This window comes from Perna viridis, chromosome 2 (assembly GCF_037379345.1).
Source record: "Perna viridis isolate PV_CMFRI_1.1 ecotype Kerala chromosome 2, ASM3737934v1, whole genome shotgun sequence".
NCBI classification, from domain to species: Eukaryota; Metazoa; Mollusca; class Bivalvia; order Mytilida; family Mytilidae; genus Perna; species Perna viridis.
In genome coordinates, this window is record NC_142446.1 from 46,521,905 (window position 1) to 46,541,471 (window position 19,567).

The following is a 19,567-nucleotide window of genomic DNA, read 5'->3' on the forward strand; positions in this document are numbered from 1 at the left end:
TTTCACAGATGGCGATGCATGTAAAAAGTAAGTATGAAGCCTACTGAAATCAATCAGGTTAAAAAAAAATTATGAAACTACCATCAATGTATTTTTTTTTTTTTTAAAAAAACAGTGAGAATTACATGAATGTTCTGTCAACAAAACTCACTGTGCACACAAACCTTTTCAGCAAAATGCATCCCTACTTACCGATTTATTGATTGTGATGAGACGAGCACTATCTAATGACCAGGACATACTTATTATTGCATCATCAACAGAAGAATCATTGACTATAACACGAATGGGTCGCCAGGGACGAGTATGAGTAAATAATACAACACAGTCACCTAAAAGTATTTTTAAAAATCCAGTTTAGTTTCTCAAATCATATAGACAGAAGCATTAGCCTATTACGAAACTTTTTGAATTAAATGACAACATTGTTCTTGATATTTTTAATTTTATATAATTAAAACTGGATGTATTGCACTAATGAAGCTCTGGATTTTTTCTGAATTTCTAACTTTTTTCCATTGACTACAATTTCACAAAGATAAAGCATACATTTTTAATGTAAAATAAATTAATAGATCTTACCATGAACAGTACCAAGAGCTACAAATTTGCTATTGGGTGAAACAGCAGCACATGATATCCCTTTACATCTTCTAGCAAGCTTTTTCTCAGATATAACTGGAATCATCCTCTACAAAAAAAAGCCAATTGTTAGTAATAAGTTATAACAAAGAATGATTCATTCTTCATATATAGACTCACATTTATCAACACATCTCAGAAATAAGAAGCTAAGGTACCGTGGAAGTACTTTAATTCGTGGATACCAATTTTCATGGATCAGGGACTTTCTGAAAAACATCCATTCTGTTGGACATTACCTCTATGAAATATTACAGAAAAAATGGCATTAATGCAAAATTCTACACATTACTGTGAAATTATTTTTGTTCGTGGGGTACCAATTTTCTGGGTGTGCTCTGAAAACTCCAAAACCACAAATTCAAGAAGCCATGAACTTTGTGTTTATTCCCTGATCCATGAAAATTGGTATCCATGAATTAAAGAGGGATTGTACTTACAAGTTATATAGAAAATATGACATGTAGACAGACTGAAAGAGAAATGAACAGAGAGACAGATTAGTGATTCCCACTCTCAGTGGTATGAATAATAAATTCATTTAAAGCTTAGTCATACTTCTTTTCATCAAAACTGCTAAAGAAACATACCTGCCAATAAATAAGTTCCTTCCTCATGTATTTCATATATTTAATTTTCTCTAGTTTTACATCAGGAAGATCTGTTTTAAGTACATGATAATTTCTAATATCTACAGGGGTAATATGATGATAATGTAAAAGTGGAATGCTAGGATCTGCAGGCAGTGAACTGAAATTAAAAAAAAAAGTCAACATTTATGTCACAAATAAGAAAATTTATGGCAAAATACCCCAAACTTTTCCTAAATTAGTCAATTAAATTGACTATGAGAATATTTATGGCTTTCTTCTTATCTTTTCACAATTGAAATCAATTTACTACACTTATACAAGTATATCATAATAATATATGTATAAATAAAACTAAATACATGTGTATTAACAACTTTTTTATGTGATATTACAGTAAATGCCAAGTACATGTATTAATTATATATCCTGTTATATGTTTCATAAGTAATCTTTCTTATCATTATACAAAGCAACATCAAATACAACATGAGAAATAAACAAATTTGTATGACATGAAATGGAGGTAGCTCACAACAATATTTCTCCCTTGAAAATGATAAATTTTAAATTTTTAAGAGATGTAAATAGTATCTGTTGATAAAATCTTTGTTATTTCATCCTACTTTGTAAGGGACACAACAATTTTTCTGAGTATTAGGATTATTTCATTTATGATAGGGAAATCAATACTCAAACTGTGCCCAGATAACTGATCACATGAATTCCTTATTTGCTAATTAAATTAAAATCAGAATAATTGTAAAAAACAAATATGTTGCACTATCAGTAGAAACAAATTTTAAGAGAGCAGAACCAAATGACTGGAATTAAGTTTTACTTGTCTACCAAATATTACATATTAATTAACTTTTTTTGTTTTCTAACAATCGTTACAACATCATTTTATTTTCCATGTACCTTTTGATTGATTGATGGTGGTATTATGTCAGATATTTCATGTATTTGTGCAAGAATATTTTATCAATTTGATAAACTCTGCTTTGTACAGGTCAAAGCTGAATTTCTATTGTGCTTGCTCCTAGAAGTAACAGCTGGAACCAGCAACTTTCAACACTCGAGGATAACAGACCACTGAAGTTTTTTGTTTATTTTTCCTTTGGAACTGAAGTTATATTACAGTGCATTTTACCTATTAATCGTTTCATAAGTGAATTCTGTTTTACCATCTACATAACTAATGAAGCATTTACAACACCAAAGAAAGTGCATAGAAAAAAACTAGCGAAATTGATATGACTACTCTAAAACAATTATTTTTTTATCCGGAATAAAGGAGAAAAAAAAAGAAATGTGAATATTCTAAAATAATAATGAATGAATTACATTGTTAAAACAACTCAGGGAGGTATTATATTTACTAAAACAAAAACAAAAATCTGTTTTAATTTCTTTCAGAATAAAAGTAAGAAAAGTTTTGGAAAACAAAAAGCATGGCTCACTTCAAATTAAACAAATAGAAACTTAAAGAATGAGCTCAGCTTAAGCAAAAACTGGGCATTAGAGTAACAAGTATATGTATATAGTATATGGTTTTAAACAAGTGTGTAAATCCTACTGAATAAATAGAAATAAAGAAAGAATATTACCACACCCAGTACCTACCAGCAAATGCTATCTACGGCTGCATTCAGAGGTGAAAAAAAAAACAGAAATAATATAATTAAAAGAAATATGATATACTCAAAGAACTCAGGACCTTCCTCCATATACACAAAACTTAACTTTATGTCCGTCATAAATAAAAGAGAGAAATGATTTTATTCTATAGCCAAACCATTTTTGAATCCAAATCTAAATTTACAGTAAGTTGTATAATTAACTTCAGAGAAAAGAGTTGCCTTCACTTGATGAACTTTATTAGGTAGTTAATTGGGCAGTTGACAATGAGATCTTAATTTCTAAAAGTACTTATGAAAAAAAAGGAAAGTTTAATCTTCTTGTTAATTGTTCAAATAACTACACCATCAATACTAATGGTCATTTAATCAAGGGAAGACCAACTTTATTCCCTGAAGTTAACTATTTTATTTGCTGTAAAACGTACCTGTAATGTACAATTACTCATTTTATCTTCTGTTTTGCAAAATTAGTCATAAGGTTTTTTTCAATCCATTAATTAAACAATTTCATGTGAAAAAACCACTTGTAGTCATCTTTATAAGTTGTACCAGTTTGTGCTAAATGGATTATAATTGCAGCAATCACTATTCTGTTTTTTTTCCTGAAAATTGGGGTCACAGTTCATGTCTTCACTTAATTAAAATCTCTTTGCTGGCTTTATTTCGCTGTGATTTGAGCAAATTATCAAAAACAGTCTTCCTTATATTAATAAGAAATTTTTTTTCTTTAAAATTTAATATTATTTAGTTTGAAATGGAACTTATTTTAATGGAAATACACACACAAAAAACTGGCCTTAATTTATATAACTGTTTCTAAAGGGTATGTCTGACTCTGGCATGGATCAAGAACTTGAGATGCATCACTGTTGCCAAAATAACCTGCCTTACTCTTACATGGATCTCCTTTTAAGAAGTATGTGTAAATGAAAGAAGGTCAACAAACAGTTAGTAACAAACAATTGTCAACGTTAATCAGAAGAAACTCATGGACTGTAGACAGATATAATGTGAGCAGTCTGTCAAGTACTTTTTTACTTCAAAATATTTATAGGAAGTCAAAAGGGTTTAAAAATCAGGATAGGAAAAAAATGCAATTTAAACAAAATTCCTTACATAGAGGGAGAGAAAGACAGAAGTTTCAAGCATTAGATAAAAATAACTTCTCCCATTCATGTACAGAATATTTTGGCTTAAATTACAAACTTCAGAAATTACTTAGTACTAAAAAATGTTTGTAAACTACATTAATTTAAGCAACAGTAAAAAAAAGCAACAGTAGTTTGTTTCTCTGAAAAAAATCAGTAAAAAAAAAACATGAGTTGCTCAAAATTAGGAAACATAGGTCACTTGACAGACTGTGTAAATCACAATTTAACATAAACTGCACAATGTCATGCAGAATTAACTAGAGGAGCAAACTAGGGGTTAAAAATCATGAAAAAAGGTCCTGAGTACTGTCAGATGTAAAATACATGAAACTTCCCAATTATTACATGTTGTAGCAAAATCATGAGAATGACCTTTGAAAAGGTAAAATAACAATTCATTTAGAACCCTGCCCTGTTTATCATACAATAAACTGATCTGAGGTTAACACAGAGACACTTTTTGAATTAGGTTTATTTCATAACCAAAGTGACTTAAAACATATAGTCATTAAAAAAACGAGTTAGACTTCATAAAAATTACAACTATATCCCACCTAAAATTCTAAACCTTATAAAAACCTTTAATATTCATTATTAGATTTTTAAATCACTTCAAAACAAACGTTAATAAGGTCAGAACAAAACATTTTAATGGTAAGATCATGAAAAACGTAAAAACAAAACTTTCATTAGCAAATTCATTGCATACCTGACTGCAGTTCCTGGGACGGTTTGACGAGTAGGAGGTTTAGAGGCAGGAGTTTTCTGCCGTGATTTAGGCTTCTTCTCCTTGCCTTTAGGAGGAGGTGGTTTCTTTCTGGGGGTTGAAGGAGGTTGCCTGTCCTTTAAGTTTAAAAACTGAGAATGGCCCCAAATATCTGACCTAAAAAATGCATAAAATACCATTTTTTTTTAAGAAGTAATGCCAATCTTCTGAAAAAGCACAAACTAATATCTTATTTTAAAAATATTGAAAAGATGGACTCATATCAACATTGAAAAAGAAACAATGAGTGTCAAATCATATTGAACAGGATATTCACTTTTGTACAAAAGTAGTTTATAACTAAAATATTGAATTAACAAGTTTATAGCAAGTCACCTCTTAAATTTGGGGATTTATTTTTTTTCGTTTTGTCTTATTTTGCCTTTTTTCAGAAGGAGGTATTTCTTAACTATCAGGTCATTGTTATAAGCGTTGCATGTATCATGTTTTATATTGAATTGCTTTTTCCCCTACAGTGTTCTAGGATCCCTATGTCCTGTTACCCGGGGCAAGTGAAATTGGGGTCAGGGAAAGTTAGGTACTTAGTTACACTTTCCCGTGGCAAGTTGAAAACTTCATGTGCTGTAAGGATTTGTTTTGTTAGGAAAGCAGTCATTGACTGTGGGAAAGTTGATTTTATATGGATTTTTCCTGAGGAAACCACAATTTCTGAAAAATCCTAGAACACTGTCCTACAACAAGCATACTTCTAGGGAATGGATACCTAGATTCTTCCCTGTTTTCCTTCAGGCTGAAGAACAATCTGGTGACAGAGTTATAGGCTGGATCTTCAACATCTCTACCCTCTTCATTGTCAATTGCTGTGGCCTGAGAAGTAAAGCAGTGTTACAAGGTAAAATGAATAAAACGTTTGATGCATCTATCTCTCTTTTTTTTTTCTCATTAGAATCAGACATAATTTTACAAAATAGGCAAAATCAGAAATATCTTTACAGTAAAAAAAGAATTTTTACATTATAATCCAGATTCGGAATTAAACAAGGAGGAAAATTAGGTCTGTGAAATTCCACAATGTTTTATAAAACTTTTTGTAATCAAGAAAAGAATATCTTGTTCCTGTGGTAGTTAAGAGCCACCAGATTCATAATAAACTTGGATAATTATGGGCACTGGCATAAATATCAGATTAAAAAAAATCCCCTAGCAAATGTCAGGTTTATCCGTACAATGCATTGCTTAAAGAATACAGACAAAAGTGTGCATATACTTAAATACAGCATAGGTGTATTCAACGCCTTGTATTTGTGTATGAAGACGACGATTGCAGGATAAATATTTTAATCTTGCTATATCATTTTGGACATAATAATAAAATTCAATCTCTGGTGATAGAACATTGTAAAAGTAAGATAATAATTTTTAAGAAAAATATCTACGAGTACAGCCAGAGTTACCTCAGCTCTATTCATTGCCATTATATCAGCCCAGTTTTTAACAGTGCCTTTGGTGTGTACATGTTCCTTAACAATATCTTCCATCATTTCTGCAGTCTCCTGTGAAGAAATAAAATAATGAAATGATGAATGAAATGAAAGAAAAATTTGCTACTTAAGACAAACAAAATGAGATCTTTATAGATATGTGAATGTTTAAAAGAGGTTTAAATTACAAAGACATTCTGGATGACCTGATGAAACAGGTGACATTCAAAGATGATTTAAATGTTGTTTTTATTTATTTATTTATTTATATATCATGTACATGCATGTTATGTGAGGCCTAATGGTTATTAAATAGATCTTAATAATAGCCTTACTATAAAGCCTGATTTCAGTCTAAAATGAAGTTAACCTGTAATCTCAACCACATCCTCTTACAGATTACACCTGTCTCATATTATCAAACAACCAAAAGTTTATTGCAGTTGTATAAAATGACTTCACACAACTCAAAAGTTTTTATGAAGTGACAAAAAACCTACATCTAAAACAAGTTCTTCCATAATTAATTGTATTGCTTTCTTCTCTGAAAGACTTTCTGCCATTATTTCTGTGTCATGGATCTTCTGTCGCCTAGTAGCACTGTTGAAAACATAATAAAATCATAAGTTCTTCAAACTTTCAAACAATTATAACTAATCAATTATGGTTTAACGTCCTACTGCAGATATTTCATGCATTTTAGGACAAGAACCATTGATCAGTTGAACAGAACCTGCTTTGTATTAAAACAACAGGCTGAACTGGATCATTATTGTGCTAGCTTACAGAAGCAACAGCCTGCAGGTAGGTATGCCACATTAACATTAATCTGACTCCAAGCCAAACAGTCATCATTCTGTCCATTCAACCTGTGGTTTACATTATAACAAGACAGTCATACTGATTAGAGACAAATCACTGGTTAAAAATTAAGTTCTGTAAATTGATCTTTGTGTTGAAGTCAAAATGTAATGATGTGGAAGAACAGATTATTTTAGAAAACAACAAATTTTTCAATACACATTCTTGTCTTATTTCAATAACTTACAAATATGTTTCTTTTTCTACCATTGGTTGAGAAGGGCCCACATACTTGTCTAGGAAGTCATTGACCACATCATCAACTATTGCTCGTACCTATAGAATGTCAAAACATTCATTAGATGGCCCTTACGTCAGATATATCCATGAAAAAGATTGTGAACTTCAACTGAAATGACTATAAACTAGAGAAAATTGATCTGGCGATGATACTAAAAGATCTTTAAAATCTGAAGATTTTTAATTGAAAGGGTAAAAGCTGTGAAATACATTTTCCAAAACCACTACTATTAATACGATAGAGTGAATAACCAAAATATGACCACAAGTGACGAAAAATGCCTAGATTTAACTAGTGTGTGAAACTTGTTTCGCCATGAGTTAAACATTAATGTGTCTTTGGCCTGACAGTGTTCTCCCCATGAATTTTGGATAGTGCTGTATTCAGCATGCATGACAGGACATTATTTTAAGGTCATATGTCGAAATGTGCCACTCATTACCTTATAGCATGCTGTAAATGACCTTGGGGCACATGGTTTTCAATCCCCACAATATAAGTTGTTAACTAATCTTATAGCAAAGCGCTGGTAGCAAGATAGCACAGTACTGACAGTGCAGTGCTTAAACTCAACAGCGCTGTATAGAGCAGCGCTTTAAGGGTCTAGGGAGAACACTGACATATGTCTTCTTTTACATCAACATTTTGGAAAAACAAAAATTAATGTGTCTGCAATAGTTTCAATCAGAAATCACACAATAAACTAGAAGCCCTGCTTATCACAGGAGCCCCAGCGTCATTTGTTAGTAACGATTTTTTTAAATAGTAAATCAAATGTGTCTGTAAGACACTAATGATGCCCTCGCTCGCTAGATTTGCCAAATTAGGAACATGCTTATTTTTGTAAGATGACATGGTTTGCAGATTCAGAAATCCTTCCTAGACTTGTGATACTCATGCTCTGTTGGTTCAGTTCAATCCTTCCAAGAATTGCAATGACAAACTGCTCCAGTACCGTAACTCAAAAAATTTGAGGATCAATATGGGGATCAGAAATTCCTAAATGTATGCATATCTACATATTGTATCCTGGCAGCATAGTGTCATGAAATTTTGTTTGGTAGTGTCAGACTATTTGCGATGTGAAAAAGAGGACTGATGGACAGACTGACTCCCAATAACAAATCCCTAACTTTGTCGCTGGGGATATATTTCTGACAAAAACTACTAAGTCTAACTATCACCCAGTTCCATAATATTCCAAAGTCCAACTATCACCCAGTTCCGTAATATTTCACGAAAATCAAGATCCTATGATCTTGCACACCATCATTGTGTGTAGAAACATCCTGCAAAAATATTTTAGATGAGGAGATAGCCATACAAGCCATACAGCCCTATTTCTGATAAAAATGACTAAGTCTAACTTTCACCAATTTCCAAAATATTTCATGAAAATTAAGATCCTATGGCCCTGCACATCTTCATCATACGTGGAAACATGCTGTAAAATATTTTAGATGTAGTTCAAAAACTGTAGGAGGAGATAGCCGGACAAGCCATGATCATGTGTAATTCAGACAGACGGACAGACAGGGGTAAATTAATTTGCCCCCGACGATTGTTGCGGGGGCATAAAAAAAAATCCTCCACTGCCAACCCTGGAAATAATCTATACCTAAGGTACAGTTGTCTGTCTCATCTGATTAGAATAAAAGAAAACTGAAAATAAAGCTACGCCTCTGCAGAAAAGTTTCTTTTCTTTGACAATGTGTGGAAAAGTTTGTTCTCTGTGGCAATGTGTGGTAAAGTTTGTTCTCTGTGGCAATGTGTGGTAAAGTTTGTACTCTGTGGCAATGTGTGGTAGAGTTTCTTGTCTGTGGCAATGTGTGGAAAGGTTTGTTCTCTGTGGCAATGTGTGGTAAAGTTTGTTCTCTGTGGCAATGTGTGGAAAAAGTTGTTCTCTGTGGCTATGTGTGGTAAAGTTTGTTCTCTGTGGCAATGTGTGGTAACATTTGTTCTCTGTGGCAATGTGTGGTTATGTTTCTTTTTTGTGGCAATGTGTGGTACAGTTTATTTTCTCTGTAAGACACTAATGATGCCCTCGCTCGCTAGATTTGCCAAATTAGGAACATGCTTATTTTTGTAAGATGACATGGTTTGCAGATTCAGAAATCCTTCCTAGACTTGTGATACTCATGCTCTGTTGGTTCAGTTCAATCCTTCCAAGAATTGCAATGACAAACTGCTCCAGTACTGTTCTCTGTGGCAATGTGTGGTAAAGTTTGTACTCTGTGGCAATGTGTGGTAGAGTTTCTTGTCTGTGGCAATGTGTGGAAAGGTTTGTTCTCTGTGGCAATTATAATGTGTTGTAATGTTTCTTTTTCTGTGATAAATATTGTTTGGTAATTGTTTACCTCTGTAGCAATATATGGTAATAACTTACAGCAAAATAATCCTGCATCTGCCAAGGATAGTATGTATGGATGCCCATTTCTCCCTTGTATGGTTTCTTGTATTTATTATAATGCTTCTGGACATCTTCTCTGAAACATGAAAATTATAATTAATAACAAAATTTATCAATACTGAAAATGAATTGGTCTATAATACAAATGCTTTACCTATTTTTCTATTCCATAAAACTGTAGACAGCCTAACAAACTTATACTAACTTAAGTAGCACTCCATCTAAAAATCATGCACAAAGCGTTATTCATGGTTGGAAAGCCTACATATTATCATTTTTGATATTTTGTTTAAAATGTTATACATGTAGTAAACAAAAATTAACATGTGGTCTTAAGAGATGAAAATCATACAGAATGTACAGTTGAATTCAAAATTAAGGGAGATCCACCTTTTTTAAAATATAAAAATTCATAACACAGAAATGAAAAATCAGAAATTTATAAAATTCGAAAGGGAGCTTACATCAATAGATATGAACAATTCACCAAAGTTTCATTGAAGTTGGTGAAAGTGTTTTTGAGTTATTGTTCGAAGTGTGGACGATGTATGAACAGACAATGGTATACCATAATACGTCCTGTCTTAGACGGGCGTATAAAAATGTGCAGCCTTTTGGTGGGTATATCACATATTATAGATTTGCATGATTCTTACAAAGACTGCTACTTGACAATTTCTTTTCCTATATTTTAAGTATAAAAAGTAAACCCAAAAGGTTACATCATATATTTTTCACTAGTTTAAAATTAAGCTTTTCAAACTTCAAAGATTTGAGGAAAAGATAATAGGAAATTTCTTGGGAACTAGAAGATAGTGTTCCCTGCAGCTTTTGAAAAGGACAGGGTGATCCAGGTAAAAAGGGGCACTCTTGCTTGTAAGAGGCAAATTTGAAGACACATTAGATAAGCATCAATATCTATAAACACAAAGGGCAGGGTGTTGGCACCTTCAGACAATTGGTGGCATATCATTTAAAAAAAAATGGGCATCAAATATATTCAATACATCTAGAAAACAAGTGAAAAGATATCTAAATTTATACTGAAGCATCTATGTTTTTTGACTGTTTATAAAGGGAAAAAGTGCAGGAAAAAACTTAAGGCATTTTCCCAAAGTGCATTTCAATACCTTAAAAAGGCAAACTTAACAAATACTTTGATTGTTATTTCTGGAGGTTTTGAGGTTTGAATACATGTACTTGGATAATGCAATATTTAAAATCTTTGCACTTTTTTTCGCAATTGGCCACACCTTATACACATTTTGCACTATTCTTAGACAGAGAAGTATTCAACTCTGCTTGTTGCCTTCTATAACCATCAATATATATACATATTTTCACTACCTTAATTTGACAATTCTATCCATAGTCTGAGGCAGAGTATTTACTGTCTGTTTTATATAGGCATCAATGTTGAAGGAGGGGGTATGTAAACTCAGTCTAGATGAGTCCTTCACCTCTGGGTCTGCTCGGTGCATATCAGGCTCACTCATAACTGAAAAATCACAGAGACCAGTTTTAAGTTAATGTAAACACCAAAAATATTCTGAGTTTAGTCTAAAAACCAATATTTAAACATTCATGGGTATATCTATAACAAATTGGCAAATTTTAACTAATCCTAAGGCATTTGAGTTACGGCTCACTAAAAAGAGGAAAACAGTCACCTGAATGACAAATTAGTGGTACTACATGAGACTGTATTCTCTTAAATGCATGATTTTTGGGACAATATAAAATCTAGGTTAGTTAAATTAAAAAGTAACATATATAATATTTATTACGACTAAAGAATCATAAACAAATTTCATATGAAATTCATATCTATTTTCAGCCATAAGATGACATCATCTTTTGGCAAAAAATTCAAATGGTTTGAACATAGGTCTTCAATACTGTGAAAGTACCTTAATTCATGAATACCAATTTTCATGGATTAGGGAAGAAAACACAACTTCGTCAGTTCTTGAATTTGTGGATTTGAGATTTTCAGTAGACCAATCAAAGAAAATCTCCTTTTCATTGGAAACCAAATTTCATGGTTTAGCCTACCCACAAAAACCACTGGTTTGGTTTAGACAGGTGTTTGGTTTACCAAAACTCAAAAATAAATTTAAATTGACATAATGAAACGTCAAAAAGTGTTAAGATAAAACAGGTTTTTGGATTGTTCACATTTGGCTTTTCACTGTATTTTTAATGCACGTTTTTTTGTTATAAATTGTATAAAGGTGACCAAGGACATGGTAAAAGTCAGGTAAAATTTGTGAAGTAAATGAGTAGTGGTTTGTTTGGTTTTTTTTTCTTGTCACATGTTTCACCTACTGCCTGACTCGTACAGAGACTGGTACAAGAACAATTACTTTATAACTTGTTTATTATGATGGAAACCATATCCTTTCACAGTCAACAATTCATTCTTTCGTTATAAAACCTTAGCAAAACTGAAGAATATAAAAACCAATTTTAATAAACATCATTTAATTTTGTATCAATTTAGTTATGTTATATACCAGTTAATATGATATTATTGTCTTCATATAGAAATGATATATTTAAAATTGATTCTATCTGACTACAGATGTGCATGGTTTTTAAACCTATACCTTTTCATATGATCAATACAAAAATTAAATGGTTCATTTAAATTCATCAACTGAAAAGAAACCATCAATATAATTTCAAAGCCAAAAGTACTGTGATGTAGAAAAGCCTTTACAATACACAAATAAATAGATATGAAAAGAAACAAATCTTTTGGTGTAAGTAGAAAATCAATTCATGTAACTATTGTGCATACTCATGGTTAGTAAAAAGACATACAAACTGATTTCAAAAACTTATTAAGAAGACTATTTGTAAAGATTTAATAGCGTAAGTCCATATCTTCAAGGATTATACCAAAACAAACAAATCCCACTCCTCTAGACCCTCATTCATCTGTCCCTTTTTTTATAACTGATGTTACAAATAGAGCAAAAAAAAAAAAACTTTCGTAAGTATGTAATCAAGAAGCAGTCTTTATAAAAATCAGGCAGAAGGTGATTCATGCATATCAAATACCCACCAAATTCAGTTTTATTACCTGTCCAGAAACTGTTATAGACCACATAAACAGTCTTAGTTTTTCATTTGGGTGTTGCACTTTTGAGATAAAATTTATACAGAGTATATATGAAATTAGCACTTTAGAAGTGTTATCGTTCTTGATTTGATTTGATTTGGTTGATTTTAGCGGGAGATCGAAGTGCAGTTTTCTCAAAAGTACACATCTATCTACCAAAAGGGCTATTGTCACATAAAAATATAGCATATGTAGAGCAAAAAAGCATCGTTTGTAGCTGAGTTTTTCTACAGCATGAATCACTTTACCTTTAGCAGTGCTTGAATTTTATATGGACTGGTACTTAATAGTTTTGTAGTCTAGTTGCAGTTTGAAAATATTGTTAAAATAACATGTAAAATATCCAATTTTAATCTTGGATCATCATCTGCTTGTACAAACAAAGGTATCAAATATAAACATGATTTATTATGTAACCATATACCAATACATTTTTGTTGTTTTTTTTTCTTAGCCACATCCATATTTAGCAGCAGTAGGGGGTCTCCCAGTATTCAGTATTCCTGTTCTTTCATGGTTTAATACAAATAACATCATTACTTTCATGCATTTTTCAAAACAACTTGATGATAGTTACCATGAAAATTTACAAGAAAACAAAAGATAGACAGTTTCTGGTTTAAAATTTCAAACTTAAACCTTTGTGGATAATTTTCTAGAGTGGTAATCTTTCTGCCTATTATAGAGGTTTAGTATTACTCCCTTGCACAAAATAACAGTCATTTTCAAGAAAATTAAAAAAAAAAAACCTCTTCCCTCTTAGTTCAAAGACAAATACATGTAATTTCAGACCTCAAACAAAACTACATGTATCAACAAATTACAAATAAATTGATCCCTGAGCTTTAGATTTCATAAACTTTGTTTCTCAGATAGAAATAAAAAGATCTATAATTTGACCTTTGTGGATAGAGCAGTAATCATTCCGCCTATTTTAGAAGTTAAGTATTACTCCTTCGTACATTGTCAATAAAATGAAAAAAAACTCTTCCCTCTATCATCCTGGCATTCAATTTTTTTTTCAAAGTTCAAATACAAATAATTTCAGACCTGAAACAAAACTACATGTATCAGCAAATTACAAATAAATTGATCCCTGAGCTTTAGATTTCATGAACTTTGTTTCTCAGATAGAAATAAAAAGACCTAAAATTGGACCATCTAATAAGTACAGACATAAAACAGCTTTATAAAGTTTATTGAATAACAAGAACTTTAACAGAATCATATAAAAACAACTTTAAACATTAAAAATTACTGGGATAATAAATGCATGAACATGTCATCCTCACCGGTAATTCATCAGAAGAAAATTTATTATTGAAGTAAATTCAAAATTAACTTTAATTATAACATATTAGCTCATACTGCCAACTAAGTCAAATAATTTCATGACATATATAAGAGGAAAGCATCCAATAATTATAAAATGTACAGTCTAAAACACATATTTGCATATTTTTTTCCTCTTATAAAAGACATGAAACTTTAATATGTATTTTTCATGGTATTTAAGATGCTCTCGTTAAGCTATTATTTCAAAATATTCTTGACTATTGGAGAAATTTATTTCAAAACAAAATGTTAACTGTCAACAATTCACAAAATTTTTGTATAAATCATTTTTAAATTTAATTATAACTAAAACTCTATCAACATTGATAAACTCTAAATAAGCCACTATACCTGAAAAATCACATGCATTAATAACCATTCAACTCAAATGTTATTGTGTGTTAATATTTTGTGGTTTGAAATTCATGCATTTTATACATGTACAGTTCCTGAAACAATCAGTGCAACTACATGTATCACACCAAAAAAAAAACAGAGAGATGACTCATTACAAGGTGACTTATTGTCGTCAAGTTATGAAATGTGTGCATTACGTTAATGAGATATGATACACATACCAGTAATTGTGCCTACATATGTATCAAGAAATAATATTTAAAAAATGCTAAATCAAATAAAAAGATGAAGTTGCACACATTGTGCTGCTAGGGATATCTCCACTCTGTAAAGGCACCTGATATCAGGCAGCAACCAAAATCCCTTTCAAGGTATGCCCAATCTATATAAAGCCACAATTAGAAGCCAATAAGCCAATCCATTCATAGGAAGCCAAGATACTGTGATAGTACTTTTGTTCGTGGGGTACCAATTTTCGTGGTTTTCGTGGGAAGGCCAAACCACGAAATTTGGATCCAAATGAAAAAAAGAGATTTCCATTGAAGTGAATACTGAAAACCTCAAAACCATGAATTCAAGAATCCACGAAATTGTGTTTCTTCTCGAATAAACGAAAATTGGTATACACAAACTAAAGTACTTTCACAGTACATTTAATTGAGACAAAATTAGTAATGATGGACAAGGTGATATCAATATACCACACACTCATTGAGTGAGAGTACATGAAGAAATACTGTGAGCAAGCTCACAAAGAGAATACCCCCGGATTCAAATAGACTTGCATGAAAAGTGCTTGATTGATTATTTCCTTTTGGCATCATCCAACAGTAATTATATTCCTTCATGCACATCTACATATAATACCCCAAATTCCCATAAAATTACACCGAAATCCCTTGAGCAGCATAGGAGGAGTTGCACTTACAAGGTTTTAACATGTAAAATGCTTAATTTAGATTATCTCCCTTTGAAGTTCCCTGACAGTAATAATATTCCATTATGCACATCTACATCTAATACCCAACCTTCCAATAAAATTTCATCACAATCCCTTGTGCACTTACGATGTTTAAACATGTAAAACCTTACATTTTGATTATCTCCCTTTGAAGTTCTCCAACGGTAATACAGTTCTTCATGCACATCTACATGTGATACCCAATCTTCCGATAAAATTTCATCAAAATCCCTTGAACAGTTTAGGAGGAGTTGCACTGACAAGGAATTTGGACAGAAAGAAGGTCAGATGGACAGACAGGGTGATTTCTATATACCCCCTTCAACTATATTTGCAGGGGGTATAACAGTTATCAAAATTCAGTATGAGAACAGGCATTAACATTTATGTATATAGTACAAAAAACAGATTTGAACCACATAAAGATCATTGTACATAATTGCACACCTTCTCATAACTAGGTTTTATTTATATTTTAGCAAATACATGAAGCATGACTTCTAAAATTACTAAAATATTAGAACTAAAAAATGTAACAGTTCATTTTTTTTTTAATGTATTAATCAACTTTGTGAGTGTCTGAAGCAATAATGTAAACAAAATTGCCTTCCAATAAGCTATGTCTACATCACATGTACAGGCCAATTCTCACATGGATAATTGGCATGTTGACAAATGTGTACTGGCCCACTCTTTAATTAACAAATTTAAATTTAAAAATTGTTCACCCTACCTCATATCACAGACAAAATCTCCTGCATAACAGGTGTCACTGGTCACACTTTGGTTTTAAAAGAAGAAAAACCAGCTTCACAAATATTAAAACACCGCTGTAAATTCCAATAAGACAGGTAGATAGCTTCATCTGGAGGAATGATGTAACATTCAAAAATAAATTGCAAGGGCAGAACTCTTGTCAGGTGCAAAAAACAATCTTATTTAACTTAATTTACAAGTATAACACCTGGCTTCAAATCATCACAAAAACAGTTAATGATGCAAGACCTTTTATCAAAATTTCTACAGAAAGCATTAACTTTGTAGTATAAACAATGCGTATATTCATAGGACACAGTTTGATAGGCTTATAGAAGTTGAAACTTAAAGCTGAGACAAGTTTGGACACAACATTTAAACTTGATGTAGCTCTGGAGTTGGATTGTTACTGTAATTGATTAAATGTTTGACAAACATTTCTTACCAGACTTTAAATGGTCAAAAAACTGAAAATTATAGAAAGGCAATTTATACAAAGTTGAACAAAATGCTCATTTCTTACCCATTTTTGGTCATTTATTCCAAAAACAAAGTTTCATCACCTTTTAAATTCATAAAAACCTTCCTTCATTTTGGTATGGAAACTGGTATAAATATAGTATAAGTTCACAGAGATCCATTATCTTTTTCTTGTGCTACTGATTTGGAAAAAAAATTGTTGTTTTTGGCCCATAACATCTCCTAAATTATAAATAGTTCATGTTAGAACCCCAAAAACCTATCCCAGTCTTAAGTCTATAGTATACAACAATATGATTCAATATCAGAGAAATACATATGGTTATACTGTAGTTAAAGTCTAATTTCATGAATTGCTTGTTTTTCATCCCTTTAGACCCTTCATTGTAAAACTGAGAGGTAAGGCCATAACCCTTAAAATCAATATCAATTCCTTTTGTGCTTCGGAACCTATTTGAAGAATCTGACTGATATCACTCAACTACTATTGAACTAGTTAACTTTGTGTCTATAGACAGCAATAAAATTGATGATGAAAACAATGATAACATATTTTTTTAAAATGCCATTATACGACAATAACTTTTTGTGGTGGTAAGAAAAACTTCATTCTAAGCCTTCAACAGGTCATCTTTGGAAGCTAAGAGTTAAGGTTCTGCTACCCCCCCAATCAATCAATCAATCAAGAATAATTAATTGAGTTTCTTTGAAATGGTTGATTTATTTCTGCATTTTTAATACAAAAGGTGTGGTAATTACCTGGTGTAAATTATAATGGCAAAATTGATAAAATTTTCATTATGCATCCTACATGTATCCTATTATAGGATCTTTCCATGCATTTCAGTATAATTTCATTTTTGATCAATGAAATACTAGTATGTCATTTCAAAAAGTTGATGTTTTATTCATGAAAATAGTAGTTTATGTAACATTTATGGTCACAAGCAATCAAGAATTTAAGAAACAGGGATACAGCGTTTTTTTGTTTTTCATTTTTAGCCCTATAAAGATACAAAATGTACAATGATTTGTTAAGTTAATCGAAAAAAATGAACTGAGTTTCTCTGAAATTGTTGAATAATTCACTATTTGTAATTTTAGAAGAAAGGTTTGGTTACCAGGCTTTTAAAGTATCCTGCACAGAATATAATATTGCACTAGCAAGCTGGTGCAACATATTTGATTAGGACAATAGTCTAAATTAGAAACTTTTCATTGTGCGTGGTGAATGATGTTTAATGGTGATATTTCATTGCTGGTTAATTTTTCATAACATGCTGAGAAAGCAACCTTAGTAGTAGACTGTCAGATTACTTAAAATCGACATGAAAAATAATAAAAATTATTATAACTACAAATCCAAGGGCAAACTATCAAAAATATACAACATACATGTAAACAGCAATTTAAGCCTGGTGTAATTTACATGTCTTTTAGACACATCAGATTATACATTTAGTCAAAATTTAATAATACTCAAATTAAATAAAATGCACCATGGGACAAAGCTTGATATGCCCACAGATGTATAGTTGGACAAAGTATGGACACAAAATCAATGCTTGATACAGCTATTGACTAAATCAAGAACAATAACTCAGTGTCAAATTCATGTATAATGGATTTGATTGTTACATGCACATGTAAAGTTAGCAATAATCAGTCTTAGTGACCACCTAAATATACAATTGTATATTCAGTGCCCACCTACGTGTATATTCAGCAATTACCTGTCGTAAAAATCTATTATAAAAATATCCCTATGTACTGAGTCTATGAAAATTAACCTGTATATAAAGACTGCGTGTCTTAAATGACCATGATTTTCCTCTCTTTTGGAAGGTCACTTAAGACAGGTTTGAGTATGTAACAGTTTACTCATATTCTGATAATTCTGGAAGGTCACATTGTCTAGAAATAAAGGAACAGCAATTCTATATCACAAGCATTTCCTAAAAACCAGCTCAAAATATTGAAAAACAGAAAAAATCTAACACACATGAATGTGTATGAGGAAAAATAACCAATAACTCTTACTATTTATTAACAGTTGTGCAATAGCACAAAATATACCTGTCCTCCTTTCAGGCTTTCAAATTCTCATCAATATGTAGTAAGAAATTGAAAACAACAAAGAATAAAAGAAAATTGCCTTCCACAAAGAAAAACATTAGAACAAAACAGTATCTGAATTCCTAAAAGTATATTTGATTTTTCGTAGCATGTGTTGAGTGACAAACAGACAGACAGACAGTAATGCATCTGTCGAGATTCAATTTAAAAAATGTAAGAAGGTTGTATATTATAACAAATCTTATCTAGCATTGTGTGATTTAAACATAAAATATGTATCTGAAAAGAAGTCACAAGGAAAACAAAATGTCTCTACTTCTGGAACAAAACATATATATTATACTATTAGGTTCTATAGCTATTTAATATTACAAGTGGTAATTTGTTTCTTCTGGTATTTTTCATGACAACAAGAGGGATAGAGGCAAATATTTTTACCTCTTTATTTGTTAAAAAATGTAGTCAGAGTGCTTTTTACATTTTTCATAGCCAGACAAAATAATGGAGGTTGCATCTATATAATTGATATGGGGATACAATTGGGTAATGTGACACTATGATGACCTATGAACTAGGAGCACTAAAGTTGGCTCTAGTACACATGCAAGTGCTTGTTTTGTAATCCTTGTAGAACAGAAGTATGTGAAAAACTAAAATGATATTCAATCATACCAAAAAATGCATGCATGCTTCAATAAGAACATGAGCAAACAAAAACAAAAATGCAAA

At 31.4% G+C, this 19,567-nt stretch overlaps 2 protein-coding genes across 6 annotated transcripts in view; one reads left to right on the forward strand and one right to left on the reverse strand.

Moving 5' to 3' along the window:
* The window catches only part of LOC148625374 (uncharacterized), a 342,046-nt gene that overhangs the window by 231,353 nt on the left and 91,126 nt on the right, over positions 1–19,567 (forward strand). The gene's annotated exons all lie outside the window — the stretch shown is intronic.
* LOC148625384 (uncharacterized) overlaps positions 1–19,567 on the reverse strand; it is a 59,430-nt gene that overhangs the window by 28,450 nt on the left and 11,413 nt on the right. For 3 of the 4 annotated variants that reach the window (XM_088568865.1, XM_088568864.1, XM_088568863.1), the window contains 10 exons: positions 11,094–11,244; positions 9,723–9,822; positions 7,283–7,371; positions 6,735–6,834; positions 6,208–6,306; positions 5,517–5,620; positions 4,736–4,909; positions 1,233–1,392; positions 583–691; positions 193–332 (listed from right to left, as the gene is read on the reverse strand). In XM_088568865.1, coding sequence (XP_088424991.1) covers positions 193–332; positions 583–691; positions 1,233–1,392; positions 4,736–4,909; positions 5,517–5,620; positions 6,208–6,306; positions 6,735–6,834; positions 7,283–7,371; positions 9,723–9,822; positions 11,094–11,244 — 1,226 coding nt within the window. Of the gene's footprint in view, positions 1–192; positions 333–582; positions 692–1,232; positions 1,393–4,735; positions 4,910–5,516; positions 5,621–6,207; positions 6,307–6,734; positions 6,835–7,282; positions 7,372–9,722; positions 9,823–11,093; positions 11,245–16,259; position 19,567 lie in introns of those variants that run through there. The other variant, XM_088568866.1, reaches the window with a different exon arrangement.